At 43.9% G+C, this 23,048-nt stretch overlaps 1 protein-coding gene across 4 annotated transcripts in view; it reads right to left on the bottom strand.

Annotated features, from left to right (window-relative positions):
• mycbpap (mycbp associated protein) overlaps positions 1–23,048 on the bottom strand; it is a 330,021-nt gene that overhangs the window by 17,563 nt on the left and 289,410 nt on the right. Inside the window, exons 17-18 of one of the 4 annotated variants that reach the window (XR_010977536.1) lie at positions 19,545–19,612; positions 15,104–15,461 (exon numbers count right to left, since the gene is read on the bottom strand). The exons of 1 other annotated variant lie outside the window; for it this stretch is intronic. Coding sequence is in view for 2 of the 3 variants with exons in the window: in XM_068057785.1 (XP_067913886.1) it covers positions 3,910–4,004 (95 nt within the window). In the remaining variant the exon portion in view is untranslated. Of the gene's footprint in view, positions 1–3,909; positions 4,005–15,103; positions 15,462–19,544; positions 19,613–23,048 lie in introns of those variants that run through there. 2 more of the 4 variants (XM_068057785.1, XM_068057788.1) reach the window with 2 other exon arrangements.

The following is a 23,048-nucleotide window of genomic DNA, read 5'->3' as shown; positions in this document are numbered from 1 at the left end:
CAAGATCACGTCGTTGGTACCAGCTGGACCTCATCGTCACAAGGCAAGCCTCTTTAAACAGCGTTCAAATCACAGGCAGCTTCCACAGTGCGGACTGCAACACCGACCACTCCCTGGTGTGCAGCAAGGTTAGACTCAAACCAAAGAAGCTGCATCACTCCAAGCAAAAGGGCCGCCCGCACATCAACACTAGCAGAATTTCTTGTCCACAGCTGTTACATAAGTTTCTAAATTCACTTGAAAAAGCCGTTCAAAACACTCCTACGGGGGATGCAGAGACCAAGTGGGCCCACATCAGAGATGCCATCTATGACACAGCAATGCCCACCTTTGGCAAACGTGTGAATCAGAATGCACACTGGTTTCAATCTCACTTTGAAGAGCTGGAACCTGTCATGGCCGCTATGCACATCGCACTGCTGAACTACAAGAAAGCCCCAAGTGAGTTAACATCCGTAGCACTTAAAGCAGCCAGAAGCACTGCACAAAGAACAGTCAGGTGCTGCGCAAATGACTACTGGCAACACCTATGCAGTCATATTCAGCTGGCCTCTGACACCAGAAACATCAGAGGAATGTATGATGGCATTAAGAGAGCTTTTGGGCCAACCATCAAGAAGATCGACCCCTCAAATCTAAATCAGGGGACACAATCACTGACCAACGCAAGCAAATGGACTGCTAGGTGGAGCACTACCTAGAATTGTACTCCAGGGAAAATGTTGTCACTGAGACCGCCCTCAATGCAGCCCAGCCTCTGCCAGTCATGGATGAACTGGATGTACAGCCAACAAAATCGGAACTCAGTGATGCCATTGATTCTCTAGCCAGCGGAAAAGCCCCTGGGAAGGACAGCACTACCCCTGAAATGATCAAGAGTGCCAAGCCTACTATACTTTCAGCACTCTACGAACTGCTTTGCCTGTGCTGGGACGAGGGAGTAGTACCACAGGACATGCGTGATGACAATATCATCACCCTCTATAAGAACAAGGGTGACCGCAGTGACTGCAACAACTACCGTGGAATCTCCCTGCTCAGCATAGTGGGGAAGGTCTTCGCTCGAGTCGCTTTAAACAGGCTCCAGAAGCTGGCTGAGTGTGTCTACCCTGAGGCACAATGTGGCTTTTGAGCAGAGAGATCCACCATTGACATGCTGTTCTCCCTTCGCCAGCTACAGGAGAAATGCCGCGAACAACAGATGCCCCTCTACGTTGCTTTCACTGATCTCACCAAAGCCTTTGACTTCGTCAGCAGACATGGTCTCTTCAGACTACTAGAAAAGATCGGATGTCCACCAAAGCTACTAAGTATCATCACCTCATTCCATGACAATATGAAAGGCACAATTCAGCATAGCGGCGCCTCATCAGACCCCTTTCCTAACCTGAGTGGTGTGAAACAGGGCTGTGTTCTTGCACCTACACTGTTTGGGATCTTCTTCTCCCTGCTGCTCTCACATGTGTTCAAGTCTTCAGAAGAAGGAATCTTCCTCCACACAAGATCAGGTGGCAGGTTGTTCAACCTTGCCCATCTAAGAGCGAAGACCAAAGTACGGAAAGTCCTCATCAGGGAACTCCTCTTTACTGACAATGCTGCATTAACATCCCACACAGAAGAGTGTCTGCAGAGACTCATCGACAGGACTGCGGCTGCCTGCAATGAATTTGGCCTAACCATCAGCCTCAAGAAAATGAACATTATGGGACAGGACGTCAGAAATGCTCCATCCATCAATATCGGCGACCACGCTCTGGAAGTGGTTCAAGAGTTCACCTACCTAGGCTCAACTATCACCAGTAACCTGTCTCTCAATGCAGAAATCAACAAGCGCATGGGAAAGGCTTCCACTGCTATCTCCAGACTGGCCAAGAGAGTGGAGGAAAATGGCGCACTGACACGGAACACAAAAGTCAGAGTGTATCAAGTCTGTGTCTTCAGTACCTTGCTCCATGGCAGCGAGGCCTGTACAACGTATGTCAGCCAAGAGTGACGTCTCAATTCATTCCATCTTCGCTGCCTCCGGGGAATCCTTGGCATCAGATGGCAGGACCGTATCTCCAACACAGAAGTCCTCGAGGCAGCCAACATCCCCAGCATATACACCCTATTGAGCCAGCATGGCTTGGCCCTGTGAGCCGCATGGAAGATGGCAAGCTCCCCAAGGACACATAGTACAGCGAGCTTGTCACTGGTATCAGACCCACCGGCTGTCCATGTCTCTGCTTTAAAGATGTCTGCAAGCGCAACATGAAGTCCTGTGACATTGATCACAAGTCGTGGGAGTCAGTTGCCAGCGATCGCCAGAGCTGGCGGGCAGCCATAAAGGCGGGGCTAAAGTGTGGCGAGTCGAAGAGACTTAGCAGTTGGCAGGAAAAAAGACAGAAGCGCAAGGGGAGAGCCAACTGTGTCACAGCCACGACAACCAATTTTATCTGCAGCACCTGTGGAAGAGTCTGTCACTCTAGAATTGACCTTTATAGCCACTCCAGGCGCTACTTCACAAACCACTGACCACCTCCAGGCGCTTACCCACTGTCTCTCGAGACAAGGAGGCCAAAGAAGAAGTGTGGAGGATAAACACCAACATGAACTGGTTGGGTCGAATGCTCTGATCCCTTGCTGCATTTTCTATGTAGCTCAATGTAACCATGAATCAATGTCTATATATTAGTGGGGTGAGTGGCGCACTGCAATAGACTTTGTTCTGTCATCTTAAAGCCCGGCTCACACTGATGGGATGACTGTCTCATCTGCTGGTTGCAAGGGTGATATGTGATATGGGTTTAAACAGTTACAATTCAGTTTTTAGAAGGTATGGGCATATAAAAATGCCCCTTACTTTGGCAATGTATCTCAGAGTTGGGCCATTGGATAATTGGAAATATTATTCAGGGGATGGGAATGAGACACAGCACTGGGGCCGAACAGAGTGAGCTTTGATCTGCAGCTATTACAAGTGTCCTGGGACTGTTTGGTACTAAAGGGTACAGTACAGCAATTCATTGGCCAGACATCTTTAGCAATGGGAAGACTTACATTTATATAGTCCCAAAGTGCCTTATAGCCAATGAAGCTCTTTTGAAGTGTAGTCACTGTTCTAATGTAGGAAACGAGGCAACCAATTTGCACACACCAAGGTCCCACAAATGACAATGGTGAGATAATCTGGGATTTTTTAGGTGCTGGTTGAGGAGAAATGTTGGCTATGACACCAGGGAGATCGTCTTCAAAATTGTGCCATAGGATCTTTTGTATCCGCCTTGGAGAGCAGACGGGGCCTCGGTTTAACGTCTCATTCGAAAGGCAGCATTTTTGACGGTATAACACTCCTTCAGTATTGGCACTGGGGTGTTTGCCCACATTCTGACTCAGAGGCACGAATGCTATCAACTGAGCCACAGCGGAGACCTTGGATTGAGTACTGCCCATGTGACCAGTGCTGGTATGACATTCCTTGTGGCTTCCCACTAATCTGAGAGTGTCTAATTTTGCAAACTGGAAGGGCAAGGCTACGAGTGTAAGATACCATTAAGGTTGAAAAGAGTAAAACAGAGGTGAGGCAAATCAGAAAATAGAGATTAGATGGTACCAAGCTTAAGGTTTAGGAACCTGTAGACTGTAGAAAGGAGAGAAGACGGAGGGAAGTCAGGAGTTCCACAGTTTTGAGGATTTATAAAAACAAGAAGTTGAATTAGGAGATGGTATGACATGCCTTGATTTCAACACAATATGGAGGAGGAAGTGTGCATCAAGCAGGTCACCTGGATCTTAAATGCAAGTTACTGATAACACTATCTGACATAATTATGGTCCTAAAATTATTCTCAAACTAAACAGGACTCCAAAAAGCAAAGCTGGCAATTTAACAGGGTAGGAAGAGAGAATTATAACAAGCACCAATCATACCTCCTTCTCATCCTCTTTCCCAGCAGATTTGCTTCCTTTCTTTCCTCGTTTGTCAGCTGCTTTCTTATCATCCTTTTTACCAGGTTTTTTTGATTCTGATTGATGAAGGTGCCGGGGAAGCCGTGCGTTATTTATGGAAATAAATTTTAATGGGCAGGAAAGAAACAGAGAAACATCTTAAGTGAGTGATATTTAGTGACTGGGATGCCCAAAGGCTTTGACCTGAGCATTTCAGGTTTCAGAAATATCTATTTGGTAATTCCATGTTTTTAAACAGTATGTGTCTAATGTCGGACACAGCCTTTTTTAATGCTCCATTCTAGGCATGACAGGCACAAACACCAAAAATAGAAGCTTTCATTTTCAATATATATTAGAGATGACACTTTATATAAGCTTTTATTTTTAGAATTCTTTAACCTGTCCCACACTAAGTCCCATGGAACCATCGCTCCCATCCTCTCTGCCCTACACTGTTCGGCCACTCATCTATTAACTGTAAACTCCTCATTTTCAACCCCACCACTGCCTCATCCTACCATGTCTCTGCAACCTTCTCCAGCACCATTCTGTCCTGACTGATTCCGTTCATCTCCTTCACCCCACTATTGGTGGTACAGCCTTCAGCCACTTCAGCTCCATTCTCTGGAATTCTCTCTTAAATCTTCTTTAAAACCTTTAAAAATCTTCTTAAAACCCATCGTTTTTATCAAGCTCAGTAACTACTCCAAACTCTCCTCCCTTGGCTCAGCATCTGTCCCTTTATTCCTTTCACCTTTTGTTTTTCTTTTACACACTAACCACCGCCCCCCATCTGCCTACTGTAAAACACCATGGGATATTTTCTAATGTTAAAGGTGCTATAAAATGCACATTGCTTTTACAGCGGGACTCCATGTCTCCAATGGTTAAATGGGTACTGGCTATACAGAGCAGTAAGGGCCCAGGCTTGATCCCCAATCTGTGCTGAATAATTGGTCTCAGAAGAAGGGTGCTACATTTGCTCCCTATGGTCCTAGGCTGGAAGAGGAAAAATTCATCAGGATTCCCACTTCTGATTGTAATCCAGTAACTTTTATTGGAGATTTGTACGATGAGAGAAGACAGGATATGACTCCATTGCAATCCTTTCCTCCACGGACAAACATTCTGCTGGCACATAGCATCTAGAGTCTTAGTTCATGAATGACCATGTGGATGAGAGGGAAGCTAATGCCCAGGGACACAAACCTCAGCCTAAATCAAGGTTTTCAGGAAGAGGGGGGAATATGAGCTTGGACATGTAGTCTTTACCAATTATTATATCTGCTCAATGTGGTGACTTTCCACCGGACCATATCTGTAAGTGTTGTTATGACTGAGGTTGGAGGAATGCACTGTCTTTCTCAATTCCATGACTCCACTGGTCACAATGTATGTTTAAATGTTTTACCCAGTTACTGATACGGCCAATTATATACTTTATATTAGTTTCAGAATAAAAAAAATCCGTCAAACATGTTTCTTTAATAAATGACAAATTGATTATAAAAAGACTTATTCAATAAAGATGCAAAGCTTATTAACATACTGTTTGAAATATGAAAGTATAAATATATACCCTTCTAAAATAACCTAACCACACGTGCGCACGCGCACACACACAGATACAAATACTGGTTAAAAGAAGAAAAAAGAAAAAACTATCTCTGCAGAGATCAACTGAAAAAAAAAACTTTGGCCAAGTTATTGTCAATTCTTCAAGAGAAAGGATAAAATATGGAATATTCCAGAAGGCTTTTGGTCTGGCGTCCAGGTACACGTAGATGGCTGTCACTGGGATCTTTCTGGAGCAGTTCTGTTCAGGAGACGTCGAGGAGCAGTCTTGCAGGCTTTTTGGGAGAAACCACCGCATCAGTGGTTTCAGCTTTTACACTGGATTCTCAGAAGATTTTCCAAAACAGGGGGAAAGGATGATTTGGGTGGCTTCTCTCTTAGCAGGTACACACCAACTGAGCATTCAAATAGTCCAAGCCAAATCAAAAAGCCAAAACCCCTGACAACCATAAACCTAGACATGTGACTTCTCTGTAAACAGCTCCTAGAGCCAGCAAGGATCCTAATGTTTATTTTAGCACTTCATTGTTTCTTTCAGTGTGTTTTAAAAATAAAATCCAAAGTATCCTTCCAGTAACACTTAAAAAAAACTCAAATCCAGGCATCTCCTCAGTCTTTCAAATGAACCAATTTCACAATCTTTTCAACAAGAGTCCTCAAAAAATATTAATAATGAAGCACCTTCATGACACTGTGCGGGTAAGGACTTACCCTAATTTTTGCCACCTTTAGCTCTTCCTTTTCTTAAGGCACTGACTTGCATTAGGTGCAGTTCGATGTGTGGCAGCATCTGGATAGGTGCCAAAGGGTTGGTGGGTCCCAGCAACTGGATAGGCACGAACAGGTTGCTGGGTTCCAAAAGGTCAATGGGTGCTAGTAGTTGGTTAGAGGCCAGCGAGTCAGATGGGTGGCATCAGATCGGTGGGCGCCAGCAGTTGGTTAAGTGCCAGCAAGTTGATGGGTGCCAGCAGGTGGATAGGCGCCAGCAGGTCATTGGGTGCCAGCAGATCAGAGGGTGCCAGCAGATGGATGGGTGGCAGGTCAACAGATGCCAGTAATTGAATAGGCACCAGGTCGATGGATGCCAGCAGGTCAATGGGTGCCAGCAATTGGATAGGTTCCAGCAGGTCACTGGATGCCAGCAGGACGATCAGTGCCTGCAAATGGATGGACGCCAGCAGGTGGATGGGTACCAGCAGGTGGACAGGTGGCAGCAGGTTGATGGGTGCCTACAAGTCCATGGGTGCCAGCAGGTCGGATGGATGCCAGGTCATTGGGTGCCAGCAGGTCAGATGGGTACCAGCAGGTGGATAGGTGCCAGCAGGCCGATGGTTGGCAGCAGGTTGGATGGGTACTAGTAGGTCGATGGATTGCAGCAGGTGGTTAGGTACCAGGTTGGATGGGTGCCAGCATTTGGATAGGTGCCAGTAGATCGATGGGTGGCAGCGAGTTGGATGAGTGGCAGCAGGTTGGATGAGTGCCAGCAGGTTGATGGGTGGCAGCAGGTCGATGGGTGGCAGCAGGTTGGATCAGTGGCAGCAGGTTGGATGGGTGCTAGCAGGTGGTTAGGCACTAGGTTGGATGGGTGCCAGGTCAGATGGGTGCCAGCAGGTCGGATGGGTGCCAGCAGGTCGGATGGGCGTCAGGTTGGATGGGCAGCAGTAGGTCGATGGGTGGCAGGTCAGTGAGTGCCAGCAGGTCAATGGGTGGCAGCAAGGTTTGGATTGTGGAAGTCCTCACCTAATGATCATGGACATGGGCTTTCCAGAAGACTTCAGTGGGTGATGATTAATGGCAGGAACCCTGACTGATTTTTCCAAACCGTAATCGAAATGTTGCCCCAGCTGAGATCAGCTGATTCAGCACAGAATGGGGATGGAACCCGAGATCTTCTGACCTCTTGCAGCCTCACAGCTCCAGTGACCCGGGTTCGGTTCTGGGTACTGCCTGTGTGGAGTTTGCAAGTTCTCCCTGTGACCGCGTGGGTTTCCGCCGGGTGCTCTGGTTTCCTCCCACAGCCAAAGACTTGCAGGTTGATAGGTAAATTGGCCATTGTAAATTGTCCCTAGTGTAGGTAGGTGGTAGGAGAATGGTGGGGATGTGTTCGGGAATATGGGATTAATGTAGGATTAGTATAAATGGGTGGTTGTTGGTCGGCACAGACTCAGTGGGCTGAAGAGCCTGTTTCAGTGCTGTATCTCTCTATGACACTATGACTATTGCTGCAATGGACAGTGCCTTAGTTTTAGTTTTAGAGATACAGCACTGAAACAGGCCCTTCGGCCCACCGAGTCTGTGCCGACCATCAACCACCCATTTATACTAATCCTACACTAATCCCATATTCCTATCAAACATCCCCACCTGTCCCTATATTTCCCTGCCACCTACCTATACTAGTGGCAATTTATAATGGCCAACTTACCTATCAACCTGCAAGTCTTTGGCATGTGGGAGGAAACCGGAGCACCCGGAGAAATGCCTGTACCCATGCAGCTATGGGAAGGACATAGAAAGGTTTAACACCTACACTGCACTCAGCTGTCAGTATACAATCCCTTTGTAGCTCTGCAGTCGGTGTTGTCCTGCTATGAAATGCCATTGTAATATTTTATGAAGGCTGATGTTAAAACAGATTAATATTTACAACTCCACAGATACTTTTACTTATTCCCACTTGAATGGGCAATTTTGAACTGGATAGTTTGGCTTTGGTTGTGACTGCACATTAATTTTAGTAACTGAGAGCGGGTCCATTTTCTATTGCTGCATTTACAGAAGGATGGCTCCATGCAGTGAGATGACTATTTTGCACCCGCGGTTTAGATCTGGGCAAAAGGTAACTAACCAAAAGCACCAAACTGTCAGACAGCACTCCCTCAGTACTGCACTGAAGTGTCAGCCTAGATTACATCTTCAAGACTCCAGAGTGGGGCTTGAACCTTGAGGTACAATAGCATAGTGGTTATATTATTGTACTAGTAAGCTAGAGGCCTGGATTAGTCATCCATAGAGTTCAAACGTGAGTTCAAAACCCACCACAGAAGCTGAGGAATTTAAACTCAATTATTTAAATACATCTGGAATCAAAAGCTAGCAACAGTAAAATGGTGACCATAAAGCTACCGATTGTTATAAAAACCTACCTGGTGCCTATTTGTCCTTTAGGGAAGGAAATCTGCCGTCCTTACCTAGTCTAGCCTATATGTAAATCCAGATGTACAGCAATGTTGCTGACACTTAGCTGCCTGGTGAAATGAACTAACAAGCCACTCAGTTGTATCTCAAGGGCAAGTAGAGATGGGCAATAAATCATTGGCCTTGCCAGTGATGCTCACACCCTGTGAATGAACAGAAAAGCCTCACAAACTTCAATGATACTTGACAAGGAAAAAGAAAGAAATGGTCATTTTCAGTGTTGTTGACCCCCAAATTTCAGATTAAACTGGAGAATCCAGTTTTAATAATTTTGCAAAAGTTTGTTTTTTTATGGTTGCATTAAAAAAAATTGCACACTTGTATGAGCAAGTTCATTAGTCCCATGTGTGCACAATCCATCGTACCCACTTGGCAATTGGAGGATGGAACCCATTTTATTTTGTTGCCGCCTTTTGTAAAGTGTCCCAGTGTCTGATTTTAGACTAGGCAGTAACTGGCAGCCTCGCTGTGAATTATAAGAAGCATATGGAGGGTTGTAAGGTCATCTTTAGGTCTCTATGGGATCAGAAACACTCAACAGGCCGATCTCCTTTGTGAGTTAAAGGCGTTGAAGCAACATTGAGAAAAATAAATTCTCCAATCCAAGCTATTCATTGAGTCAATAGTTGTACTGGAGCTAAAGCTGGTACTTGATGGCTCTGGCAGGATTATGCATTTATACAGAATATCACAACAATTTCTTAACTTTGAGAAAAAAACAAACCTTGTTTGGACGTTCCTGTAGCTATCATTTATTTACCCTCTGGCAAAACCAGCCTGCTTTTCCGCACTCATTGCCGTTGTTTCCGTATCTTCACACTTAGAGATCAGTGGAAGGATTTGCAGGCTGATAGGGTGATGTGTTCGTTATTTTCCGATTTTCGTGCTCTTCTTTTGCAGGACAACGTGCAGCAGTGGGAGGATTAATGGGTTTATTAACAGCCTGACAAGCTGAGACAGGGACACTCCTTCCACGGCCATAACTATCTTTATACCAGCTGATCGGGTGGTGAGTCCCATAGGCAAGAGGGTTTTAATGGGTTCCCACAACCCATACGATGAGGCTGGGGCCACCTACACACACCAGATACGAGTATCCCACTGGATGTCAACCCAGAATTCAGAGTCCGAGCTCCAATCTCCATTCCACAAGATTGTCTGGAGCGGGGTTCGAATCTTGAACCTTCTGAGCTGGGAATGCTACCATTGAGCCCAAAGCTGGTGACATCTGCATTGGATAGAGCTGGAACTTTGCAGATGACTTTTGAATGAATGGTAAAGGGAAAGGCAGGGACAACACAGGAGGCAGTAAATAGGGGATGCTGAGAACGTCATGAGAAATCAAACCACTCGAAGTGAGAAAGAGGAGATGGACATTTATCCAAAGTGCTACAGCACATCCAGCGGTGTGAGGTGGAGCAGTTTAGTATGACAGAGCCCGACTCAACACATAATGATTATACCTGCTTGATAAATGATGAATTCTATCAAGCTGGTGAGAATCTCATGCCAGTTTCTTGCAAAAAGATTGGGTCAGTTGGGGAATGAGAGATCTGAGGAACACTGGCCTTTCACATGGTTCGCTGGGATTTAAATACATCTTGACACACCACACTAAGGTCTCCTCTCTCTGGTGGTTGTAACACTTCTTGAGTAAAGCATGTTCACACCACTGTTTACTTGAAATGTGGTGATAAATATATATTTTAAAAAAACACTGTCAGAGAATCCATTATGGCACAGATTGTGCAAAATGGAAACTGTTCCAGTGATAGAAGGAAAAGAGGAATGCTAAAGGTGAAAAACACTATTGTCTTTACTTTTCCGAGATCCCTGGTTTGTGATCATCCTCCTTTCATTTCTTCCCTTTCAGATATTCTGTCCTCCCAAACCCCTACCCCATCCTTTCAGTGGATCTTCCTACTCTCCAGATGCCGTCCCAAGGTTGACTTCCTTTTAGATAAGTCTTTGGCTTCCTTCTGTGACTCTCTTAGAACCCTCTGAAGAGCTCATCGAGGCACTCATTGCTGCCATCCTTATGAGCAGCAACACCAATAGCCCCCTTTTTCTCTCTTGCTGGCCTTCCCGCCCAGCGCAACTGCTAGGTGTTAATCTTGCCAATCCCCTGCCTGTCCAACTCACCCCTCCCAGTGGTGACCCTATGACTCTGCCAGTGGAGCAGCTCTCACTGCACCTTTTGCATCTGCCTTGAGAATGTTTGTTCACGTTTTGAACAGGGCCCTTGCCATCCCATTGTGAACGACTGCAGCAATATCATGGCCTTGATGGAAACCTGGCTGAGCAGTGGTGACACCTTCCCCCAAATGAAGGTGCCTGGCTAAACCTTCCACCACTTTCCCAGCCAAGACCGTCACAGTGGCGGTATGGCGCTTATCACAAGATCACACCTTGGCCTGATCCCCTACTCCTCTGGTACTTTGTCCTCCTTTGAGGATATCACCTTGTTCCACCGATCTCACCTTTCATTTAAAATCCTCATTCTCTACCACCCACCCAAGTACTGTAAAAATCTTCTCACCAACATACCTTCATTTCTTTCCTCCCTCAGCCTGTGCACCGAGCGACTTCTCAACCTCGGTGAGTTCAACCTCCATCTCAATTCATCATGCTATTTTATACAATTTGAGTCAACAAGAATCACAGTTTGACATGGACTAATAACATGAACAGATAAAAGGGAAAGAAAAGAACAAATATCGAAAACTATGTAAGAAGTTGTGATCAAAATGTAGCAGAAAAGCAGGATGAATCTCGCTGGAAATATTTGAACTAGTGCACCTCAAGGTTATAATGGACTGTGCACCAAGGATATACTGTTCTGCATATACATGTGATCATGATTAATGTATAAGAGGGAGGATCGACAAATGAAATGGTAGGACCAATTGAAACAGTGATATGTATGCATGTATGAACCAACCAATCAGTGTGCAGAAAGTACACTGGAGCACGGGAGGAGCCACTGGCTATGAAGAATAAAGGAACAGACCTACAAAGGTTCATTGCACAGATTTGAAGATGACAAAGGGAGAGACAAGAGAAGAGGAGTCACGAGCTGTCTGTGCCACGAGAGCCGGTGGAGAGTAGGATACTGAGCTGCCTTGGATTTGTTAAGTATTATTTTTAGCTTTCATAAATCATCCTGATATCACTACATTAGGTGTCTCCTTGTCCAAATTCTTATTGTCTGGTCCAAGAACAAATTATAACTAAGGTTCTAAATCTTACAATTGGCAAATACGAAGAGACCTGGACTATTTGGTGTTAGTGATTAGGGACCTTGGTAGTGTTTGGCCAGCCATTATTCAAACTAGGGAAGGAAAGCCTCGGGGTTGCGGGATCAGTGGAAACCGCCAACTGATTAAAGACAAGTGAAGAGATGTCAGGGAAGAATAAGAATAGCATTCTGTTGACATAAAAAGAGAAATTAGATAAAGTGTCAGAATGTTTAACAAAGGGAGAGAGAGCTCCCTTCGACGATGTAGTTGCGTTCATTCAAGGCAAGAGACCTACTTGCCCATGCTGTGTTTCATTACGCTCTTAAAAGTGAGAAAAAAAAAGTCCAAAGTTTTAGAGATAGACAAGCAGCAAAATTCACCAACGTAGCAGCAACAAAGCTTTACCTGCTTACAGGTTAATTCACTAATGGTTAAATGCTAGCAGCAAATTGAATATTTGTGCTAGGGAGAATGTAAAACTTAACCAGCGCCACCCAGAGGCAGACCACTTTCAGTGTGAGCTGAAAATTTACAACCTGAAAAGGAAGTTGGGGAGGCAGCAAGTTCTGGTGTCCACCATTATGAAAGGGAGCAAACTCCTCTTAGAATAGGAGGACAATCAGGATGCTTATGTGTCTGATGATGAAGAGATAACCCATGTTCCCATTATTACACACTCCCCTGACGGCGCGTCAGTCCCTGTTGCTGTGTAACAACAGTCACTATTAAGAAAGTGCAAGGTACTACCTTCCCCACTGGTTTGCAAAAAGCTGTTTGGCTCATGGCATACCAGAGACAGTTCAAAACTAAAATGAAATCCTGGGTGAGGGAAAACAACTAAAAGGAAAAGAAAATAAGTTAAACGGCTCACAACCAAAGTCAAAACTGTTGTGAGAAATTAATGTATGTGTGGCACGTTTCGTTTTTAAGAGAATGTGTTTCAGTATTTGTGTATTTGGATGTTGGAAGCTTCTGCGAATGAATGCCTGTGCTTTTTCTGCAGAGCTGAAAAGTCATTAACTGTTTGTAGTCTGCCTGTTTGTTGCTTGTCCTGCTATGTGTCTATATGCGTATACATAAGTTTATTTTGTGTGAAACTTTTGTTTGTGAATTGGTTGAAGCGGAGTGTGTTCCTTGGGTTTTGGGAATGGTAATTTATTACAGTTTTTGGCACTTTGAATTCATAATCCATTACAGGAATCAATATTTCTAAGTTGTTTGGAATTGAGAATGTGTGATTACAAGTGCTGAGCGTGTTCATTTCCATTTAAGATTGTGTACCCAGAAATAGGATATAAAAACTGAATTACATTTTCAATTAAAGATGCTGGTGTACTTTTTTTTATTTAAAAGTTAGTTTTGCAACTGTGAAAAGGCAATGAACAGTTTGTTTTTAAAAAGATAAGCTTAAGATTGAAGATGTTTGGCAGAAATCCAGTTTGAAGTTTTAAAATACTTTGCTTTAAGTAGACCAGAGTTTAAAAACTGCTATTGATTTTTTGCAGTTTAAATTAAAGGCACATCTTCATGACTGTTTTTAAGTAGAAAACATCAGGAATTGGAATATAAACAAGAAATGCTGGAAATACTCAGCAGGTCTGGCAGCATCTGTGCAGAGAGAAGCAGAGTTAATGTTTCAGGTCAGTGACCCTTCATCAGAATTGGCAAAGGTGATGAAAGGTCACTGACCTGAAACATTAACTCTGCTTCTGTCTCCATAGATGCTGCCAGACCTGCTGAGTATTTCCAGCATTTCTTGTTTCTATTTCAGATTTCCAGCACCTTCAGTATTTTGCTTTTATATCAGGAATTGGAAATTGGTTTAAAGGAGAAAAGTGATAAATAAAGGACATATGGGAAAGATTCTGTCCCCTTTTCTATTGTTAAAGGGCTGTATGGTTGCAGTGCAGCCTTTCACTCTTTTTGCTGTAAGAATGCTGAAGGTGCAAACAAACAAAATTTGAACCGTGCAAACAAAATTTTTCTTCAGTTTTATTACAGTCATTTGGAAAGGTGCCTGAAGAAAGAACAAAAAAAAAATTACGTAATTCATCTTTTTGTTTAAAAGGCACACATTATTCTGCTTTGTGTTTAGTAGATAAGTATTGGCCTGAATTAAGTTTATGATATTAAAGATAACTAACCTAAGTTGGAAAAACTGGAATTCCATTTGTGGCCACAGTGAACTTCCAAGTTATTATGTCAAGGTATGGGGGAGCCTTTAATTTCGGATATAAGGCTCGCTCATATCCGTTGGCAGTTTTGAATTTTAAATGTTTATTATTTGAATTGGAATTTGGGATATTTGAGGTGATTGTTTTTTTTGTCATCTTGGTTGTACCAAAAAAAATCCTTGGGTTAGAAACCTCTTACAACGAGATGTCAAGGTTTGGAAACAATTGGTGTTTTATCTAAAATGCTGTCTTCCCTGATGGAAATGTTTTCCTTTGAAGTTGATAATGTTACTAATGAGCTTTGTTGTTTTCAATTCCTATGGGTAAATTTGGGCAAAGTTGAAGAAAAGATACCAAAAAGGATTGGAAAAACAGTTTAAAATGAAGTTTGGATTGGAGTTGATTCTTTTACGATCGGGAAAATTTTGTAAAAAAGTTACATAAAGTGATGCAATTGCATTCATGTGAATGTTTAGCTCTGCCCCCTTGAAAACAAGTTGAGAAGTTTACCCTATCTGCTGACAGCTGTTTTTTTCACTTAATTTTCACACAACTTTTGTATTGCTGAGTGTAAATTTATATATTGGCCATTATTAAATTTTAAGTTTCTAAATTGGCAGATATGCTTGGATAAATTAACCCATTAGCCTCTTGGGCAGGCCCAAATGGATTCTTTGTGTTTTTTTCAAAAAACAGGTGACAATGGTATATAAGCAAGAACAGCAAGAGACCCAGCAGCTTTTTCGGAAGCAGAGATAGTGCGAGCGAGTTATCAGCTGGGAAGGTCAGGTTCAGCTTAAAGTAAATTACCTTTTGTTTCGGCGGACCAGGGGACTGCTGGGTAAGTAAAAACCTATATATTTGGGCAGTTTAAAATAACTTACCTTTTGTTGCAGCAGCATGTAGTGTCTCCCACCCGCCCTCCTCCTCGAACCAAAAAAAAAGGACTCTGGTGTGTTGCTAAGGTAAGCTTTTTTATTTCTTCTGTATTGTGTGATTGGTTAAAAATTTACTTTCCTTTTTTTACTTTCTTTTTTTGATTTATCTATTAATTGGTTATTTGAAAAAGACCATAGCAGAGAAGTATCAGAAAGTATTTAACTCATAAATTTATATAAAGTAATGAACTACGTAGAGATGGCTGAGCAGGTGATGTGCTGTAGCTGTATGATGTGGGAGCTGGCTGATCCCATTGTGAATGGCAGTGACCACATCTGCAGCAAGTGTTGGTTGCTGGAAGAACTCCGGCTCAGAGTTGATGATCTGGAATCTGAGCTTCAAACACTGCGGCACATCCGGGAGGGGGAGAGTTACCTGGACGTTTTGTTTCAGGAGGCAGTCAGACCTGGTAGATTAAGTAATTCAAATTCAGTTAGTGATCAGGGACAACAGGGTGTGATTGCAAGTGAGGCAGGTAGGGGGATCCTGAGTTCAGGAGTGGAGGAGCCTCAGCCTTTGACCTTATCCAACAGGTATGAGATACTTGCTCCCTGTGTGGATGAGGAAAAGGGCTGCGGGGAGGATGAGCCAACTGACCATGGCACCATGGTGCAGAAGGCCATTCAAGAAGGGGGAGTAAAAAGACAAGTGGTAGTTATAGGGGATTCTATAATTAGGGGGATAGATAGTATCCTTTGCAAGTCGGATCGGGAGTCCCGCATGGTGTGTTGCCTGCCCGGTGCCAGGGTGCAGGACATCTCTGACCGGCTTGAAAGAATATTGGAGCGGGACGGGGAGGATCCAGTTGTTGTGGTCCACGTTGGGACTAACAACATAGGCAAGGCTAGGATGGAGGACCTGTTTGGGGATTATAAAGCACTAGGAACAAAATTAAGGAACAGGTCCTCGAGGGTCATAATCTCTGGATTACTGCCCGAGTCACGTGCAAATTGGCTTAGGGATAAGAATATTAGGGAAGTAAACATGTGGCTAAGGGAGTGGAGTGGGAAAGAGGGGTTCCATTTCATGGGGCATTGGCATCAGTTTTGGAACCGGGGGGATCTGTACCGATGGGACGGTCTCCACCTGAACCGATCTGGAACCAGTGTTCTAGCGAAACGGATAAATAGGGTGGTCTCTAGGACGTTAAACTAGTGACTCGGGGGGAAGGGAAAGGGAAAACGACAGGGAGTATGATGGTAAATAAAAAGGTAAGCAGCAGGTTAACATGTGTACAGGAGGGTTTAAGTTCAAGGCAGACTATGAAAAAAGCAGAAAGGAAGGATAACTCAGGAGTTATTATTAGAGATGTTGGAAATCATGAGGGTAAGAAAGCTAGCATAAAGGCACTTTACCTGAATGCTCGTAGCATTCGTAACAAGGTTGATGAGTTAACGGCACAAATCATCGCGAATGAATATGATTTGGTAGCCATTACGGAGACATGGTTACAGGTTGGTCACGACTGGGAGTTAAATATCCAGGGGTACCAGACTATTCGGAAGGACAGACAGGAAGGTAAGGGAGGTGGTGTAGCTCTGATATTCAAGGACGACATCAGGGTGGTGCTGAGAGATGATATAGGTTCTATGGAGAATGAGGTTGAATCCATTTGGGTGGAAATTAGAAACTCTAAGAAGAAAAAGTAATTGATAGGCGTAGTCTATAGGCCACCAAATAATAACATCACATTGGGGCGGGCAATAAACAAAGAAATAACTAATGACTGTAAAAATGGTACGGCAATTATCATGGGGGATTTTAATCTACATGTAGATTGGTCGAACCAGCTCAGTCAGGGTAGCCTTGAGGAGGAGTTCGTTGAGTGTATCCGTGATAGTTTTCTTGAACAGTATGGAATGGAACCGACGAGGGAGCAAGCTATCCTAGATCTAGTCCTGTGTAATGAGACAGGAATAATTAATGACCTCATGGTTAGGGATCCTCTTGGAAGGAGTGATCACAGTATGGTTGAATTTAGAATACAGATGGAGAGTGTGAAGATAAAATCCAATACCAGGGTCCTGCGCTTGAACAAGGGGGACTACAATAGAATGAGGGAGGACTTGGCTAAAGTAGACTGGAAACAAAGATTTTATGGTGGGACAGTTGACGAGCAGTGGAGGACTTTCAAAGCAATTTTTCAAAGTGCTCAGCAAAAGTATATTCCAGTGAAAAGGAAGGACTGGAAGAAAAGGGGTAATCTGCCATGGGTGTCTAAGGAAATAAGGGAGGCTATCAAATTGAAAGAGAAGGCATACAAAGTGGCCAAAAACAGCATGAAACTAGAAGATTGGGAAAACTTTAAAGGTCAACAGAAAGCCATAAAAAGAGCTATAAAGAAAAGTAAGATAGAACATGAGAAAAAACTAGCACAGAATATAAAGACAGATAGCAAAAGTTTCTATAAATATATAAAACGAAAAAGAGTGGCTAAAGTAAACATTGGTCCTTTAGAGGATGAGAAGGGGAATTTACTTATGGGATATGATGAAATGGCCGAGGCATTGAACAGGTATTTTGTATCGGTCTTCACAGTGGAGGACATTAATAACATGCCAGTAATTGACAAAGAGACGAACGTAGGTGAGGACCTGGAAACAATCATTATTATGGAAGAGGTAGTGTTGGGCAAGCTAATGGAGCTAAGGATTGATAAGTCTCCTGGCCCTGATGGAATGCATCCCAGGGTACTAAAAGAGATGGCGAGAGAAATAGCAGGTGCACTGGCGGTAATTTTCCAAAATCCGCTGGACTCTGGGGTAGTCCCAGCAGATTGGAAAACAGCAAATGTGACGCCACTGTTTAAAAAGGGAGGTAGACAAAAGATGGGGAATTATAGACCGGTTAGCTTAACCTCTGTAGTGGGGAAGATGTTTGAGTCTATTATCAAGGAAGAAATAGCAAGGCATCTCGATAGAAATTGTCCCGTTGGGCAGACGCAGCATGGGTTCATGAAGGGCAGGTCATGCTTGACAAATCTTTTGGAATTCTATGATGACATTACGAGCAAGGTGGACAATGGGGACCCAGTGGATGTGTTGTACCTAGATTTCCAAAAGGCCTTCGACAAGGTGCCGCACAAGAGGCTGCTGCATAAGATAAGGGTGCATGGCGTTAGGGGTAAAGTATTAGCATGGATAGAGGATTGGTTGACTAACAGGAAGCAGAGAGTGGGGATAAATGAGTGCTATTCTGGTTGGCAATCAGTCACTAGTGGTGTGCCTCAGGGATCGGTGTTGGGACCGCAATTATTTACAATTTATATAGATGGTTTGGAGTTGGGGAACACGTGTAGGGTGTCAAAGTTTGCAGATGACACTAAGATGAGTGGCAGAGCAAAGTGTGCAGATGACTGTGAAACTTTGCAGAGGAACATAGATACATTGAGTGAGTGGGCAAAGGTCTGGCAGATGGAATACAATGTTAATAAATGTGAAGTCATTCATTTCGGTAGGAGTAACAGTAAAAAGGATTATTACTTGAATGGTAAAAAGTTACAGCATGCTGCTATGCAGAGGGACCTGGGTGTCCTTGTGCATGAATCGCAGAAGGTTGGTCTGCAGGTACAGCAAGTAATTAGGAAGTCAAATGGAATTTTGTCCTTCATTGCTAAAGGGATTGAGTTTAAAAGCAGAGAGGTTATGTTGCAGCTGTATAAGGTACTGGTGAGGCCGCACCTGGAATACTGTGTGTAGTTTTGGTCTCCTTACTTGGGAAAGGATATACTGGCACTGGAGAGGGTGCAGAGGAGGTTCACTAGGTTGATTCCAGAGTTGAGGGGGTTGGCTTATGAGGAGAGACTGAGTAGATTGGGATTATATTCATTGGAATTCAGAAGAATGAGGGGGGATCTTATAGAAACATATAAAATTATGAAGGGAATAGATAAGATACAAGTAGAGAGGATGTTTCCACTGGCAGGTGAAGCTAGGACAAGAGGGCATAGCCTCAAGATTAGAGGGAGCAGATTTAGGACTGAATGAAGAAGGAACTTCTTCACCCAGAGGGTTGTTAATCTATGGAATTCCTTGCCCAGTGAAGTAGTTGACGCTTCTTCAGTAAACGTTTTTAAAGCTAAGGTAGATATCTTTTTGAACAATAAAGGAATTAAGGGATACGGTGAGAGCGTAGGTAAGTGGATCTGAGTCCACGAAAAGATCAGCCATGATCTTATTGAATGGCGGAGCAGGCTCGAGGGGCCGGACGGCCTACTCCTGCTCCTAGTTCTTATGATCTTAGAGAATTTAAGAGCTTATCTGCAGACATCAAATGTCACAACATAGTCATGATTTACACTAAAGACTTTGCTTTTTCAAAGACTTTTGTTATTTGTTATCTGCCGAGACACAGTCCTTGAGAAGGGGAGATATTGAAGCCACCTCAAAATGTTAAATTATCTAGCCAGGGCATAACTATTTTTGAGATTTGAATGCATAAAATAAATTGATATGAATAGCTATTTCAAACACTGAAAGGGAAAATTTACCTGAAATTCAAGGGGATAATCACATTTTCATTCAACAAAACCTGATGGAAAAGCAGTCTAGTTGGTTCCTGGGCATCAAAAAAAAAACAGAAGGTTTCTTTTGGGGAGAAATTGAACATTGACGAAACCTGTCAGCCCAACAACACTGTTATTTGAATTTGGGATAATTGTGAAATGATAAAACAGCGGATGCAAAACAAACATATGTGTTACTGCCTGGAATCAGGTGGGAATGCTTGATTTCAGTTTTAAAAGATATTATGAGAGTATTTTATTGGACGGTAAAATCCCTTCAGAATGAGATAGAATGGCAACTAATGGGATACTCCACTTCAAGTAAAAGTAGAGACAGGGAAAATTACACCACCAAATGGGAACTGGACAGATCGCCCCAGCCATAATTTATTGGAATATATCAATATGGTATCCATGTACATTTTAGTAAGAATTAGGGAAGTATAGTTAAGAAGAAGCTTTCTCTTGGAGATATTTGAATCCTTGCCTATGAACCTTTTTTAAAGAAAAGCACATTTGATAGTCAGCCACTACCCAACCTTGGGACCCTGTAAAGGGGACCCTGAAGTTCCAATCCAATGGGGTTTTAGCCAAGAAATTGGTTGCGGCGGTGCAGGGCCCAAGCTATGTTCCTAACTGGGGCCTGGGCTACACCAATCCATCCCATGTCTGCTATAACTGTGGAAGATCCGGTTACTTGGCCCGTCACTGTCGGAGTCATAAACCCCCTTCGAGAGACCGGAGGACTTAGGAACCACTGGAGTGGTGATCCACCCTCAATTTATACCCCACTGCTTGAGCCCAGCACTTCAGAACTTGAATGGGAGGTGGAATGACTAATGGCATTAATGAAGACCTGATTAATTACCAGAAGCCCACAGCCCACCTGTGCAGACATGTCCTCTTCCTCCTCCCATCAAAGGACTACTGGGGTCTGGATGGAGGGGCCAGGCCCTCTCTTGGTCGAAAGTGGGGTTTCAACATAACATTAATGGACGACTGGTCATTTCATTTGCTCTAGCAGGGGGCTGGCAACAGATGATGCTAATTCACACCAGCTCTCTCATTACCATCATCCAAACTCCACACCTTGAACGCTTTGAGACAGCGGGCAAGGGTTGCTTATCGCTTTCGGGATTTGGCAGAAAAGTTACTACTGTTTACACAGGAAAGGCCTCCAAAGTTTGATCGGGAGGTCTCACCTTTGCCTTTGCTAATGTCTATGCCTGACGGATGAGATATTTTGGGAACCGATGATTTGAATCAATGCGGAGCTGTCATTGGCTACAACCAAAATTGTATTTGGTTGGGGTCGGGCACGTGAGGTTTTATTGAAGTTTCTGATGCTCACTCTGTCTTTGCCATTAAAAAGCCATGCCCCTAAGATCCTTTTGTTACGAACAAACATTACTGTGGTAGGATGGAAAGTGAGGAGTCCGTGAATAGACCCCTTCATTCCTTTGCTAAACAGTATACCCTCTCCAAAGATAGATATTCCGACATTAAGGACTTAATTCAGTCCCTTGTTAAACAGGGCATTGTTAGGCCTGGCACTTTCACAACCAATTTACCAACTTGGCCAGTTAAAAGCCACTGGAGGCTAACCACAGACTCAATTCTGTGACCGCAGCATGCTCCCCAGTTGTGCGAGAAACCCCTACCCTCTTGTCACAAGTGCTGAGAGGATTGAAATATTTCTCCACCTTAGATATTTCAAATGGGTTCTGAAGTATCCCTGTTAGAGGGGAAGATCAGTACAAGCTCACTTTTACGTTTAAAGACCAAAAGCTACATTTGGACTTGCTTACCTCAAGGGTTTCACAATGCTCTGACAATCTTCCACAAGTCAATGGCAACAGCCTTGAAAGGTTTGTCTAAGCCTGAATGCCTTTTGTAGACGATCTGCTCCTAGCAACAGCAACTGTGGATAAGCACCTGTTACTGTTAGATGAACTGTTAACTATTCTGATATGGTTGGGACTTAAAAGTAAATCCTAAGAAGACCCAGTTTCTTTGAGAGTTTGTCACCTTTATAGGAGCATTGATTTCCCACTACGGCACAAGTCTAGACGCTCACAAGGTCGGAATCATCCAAAGACTTCTGCTCCCTACCTCTAAAATCACTCTCCGATTGTTTCTAGGCCTTGTCAGCTATCAGAGGAATTTTATTCCGGGTTTGGCCGAGCTAGCGAAGCCCTTATATGAACTTTTAAAAGGCCCTGACGACGGAGTTCAGTCCAGCTGGACAAGAGATCACACCACAGCTGCGATGGGTCTCAACAGGCACTTATGCAAATAGGATGCTGAAAACAATGCTTAAAAAGCTATGTACAGATCACCCCACTTGATGGGCTAACAGGCTGCCTATGTGTCTCATGGCCATACGATCCACCACCACCCCACAACAAGACAACAAGAATCTCACCTTATCAGGGATGACTGGAAGGTTTATGAGAATTCCAGGACGTCTCACCCTCACTGACACGGTCCCCATGACCGTAGGGACCCTGGAACAAGATGGTAATTTATCCTATACATCCCACCCAACCATCTTCATCTGTCGAGATTACACTTGGAATAATCTGAGCCTTGAGTGTTGTTCAGAAAAAGGAGTAATTTATCTGTGTTAATGTGATGTCAGGAACCCTGGGAAGGCAGCTTGCAGGTACATTTTAGACCATGATTCACCAAACTGTGATATGAGTGTACAGAGGTGGGGAGAAGAGTATTACAGACACAAGTACCTATACCATGTCACTCCCAACACTCTGAAAATGAAACATGGAACTACATAGTGCCCCATCACAGAGCCCATGGTCTACTTCAAGCCCTCTCGGTAAAGCACTGCAATGCCCTGTTGGATAGCCTTGTATGTGAGGTAAGGGTCTCCAAAGGAAACCCGACCGAGCCCGAATGCCGGACCCGGAAGTGCAACCCGACCCGACCCGAACCCGACACGTCGTCGGCGTCGGGTTGGCTAGTAGGCCTGTACCCATGTACTGATATAAATGGGTGGTTGATGGTCGGCACAGACTTGGTGGGCCGAAGGGCCTGTTTCAGTGCTGTATCTCTAAAACTAAAAAAAACTATTGTCCCATCTCCAATCTTCCTTTCCTCTCCAAAGTCCTTGAATGTGTTGCCACGTCTCAAATCAGTGCCCATCTTTGAATCCCTCCAATCAGGTTCCGTCCCTGCCATAGCAGCAAAATAGCTTTTATCAAAGTCACAAATGAGATCCTATGTGACTGTGACAAATGTAAACTATCCCGTCTCAACCTGTCTGCAACCATTGACATGGTTGACCATACACACCATTCACCTCCGACACCTGTCCTCTGTGATCCAGCTGGGTCGGACTGCCCTCACCTGTTTCCATTCTATCTATTTGTAGCCAGAGAAACACTAGAGTCATAGTGTTTTTCCAACACCTAAAGAGGCCATTTGGCCCATTGAGTAAATGCTGGCTCTCTGGAGAGCAATACAATTAGT

Source organism: Heterodontus francisci, chromosome 26, assembly GCF_036365525.1.
Source record: "Heterodontus francisci isolate sHetFra1 chromosome 26, sHetFra1.hap1, whole genome shotgun sequence".
In the NCBI taxonomy this organism is placed as follows: Eukaryota; Metazoa; Chordata; class Chondrichthyes; order Heterodontiformes; family Heterodontidae; genus Heterodontus; species Heterodontus francisci.
This window is presented reverse-complemented; position numbering and strand designations above follow the sequence as displayed.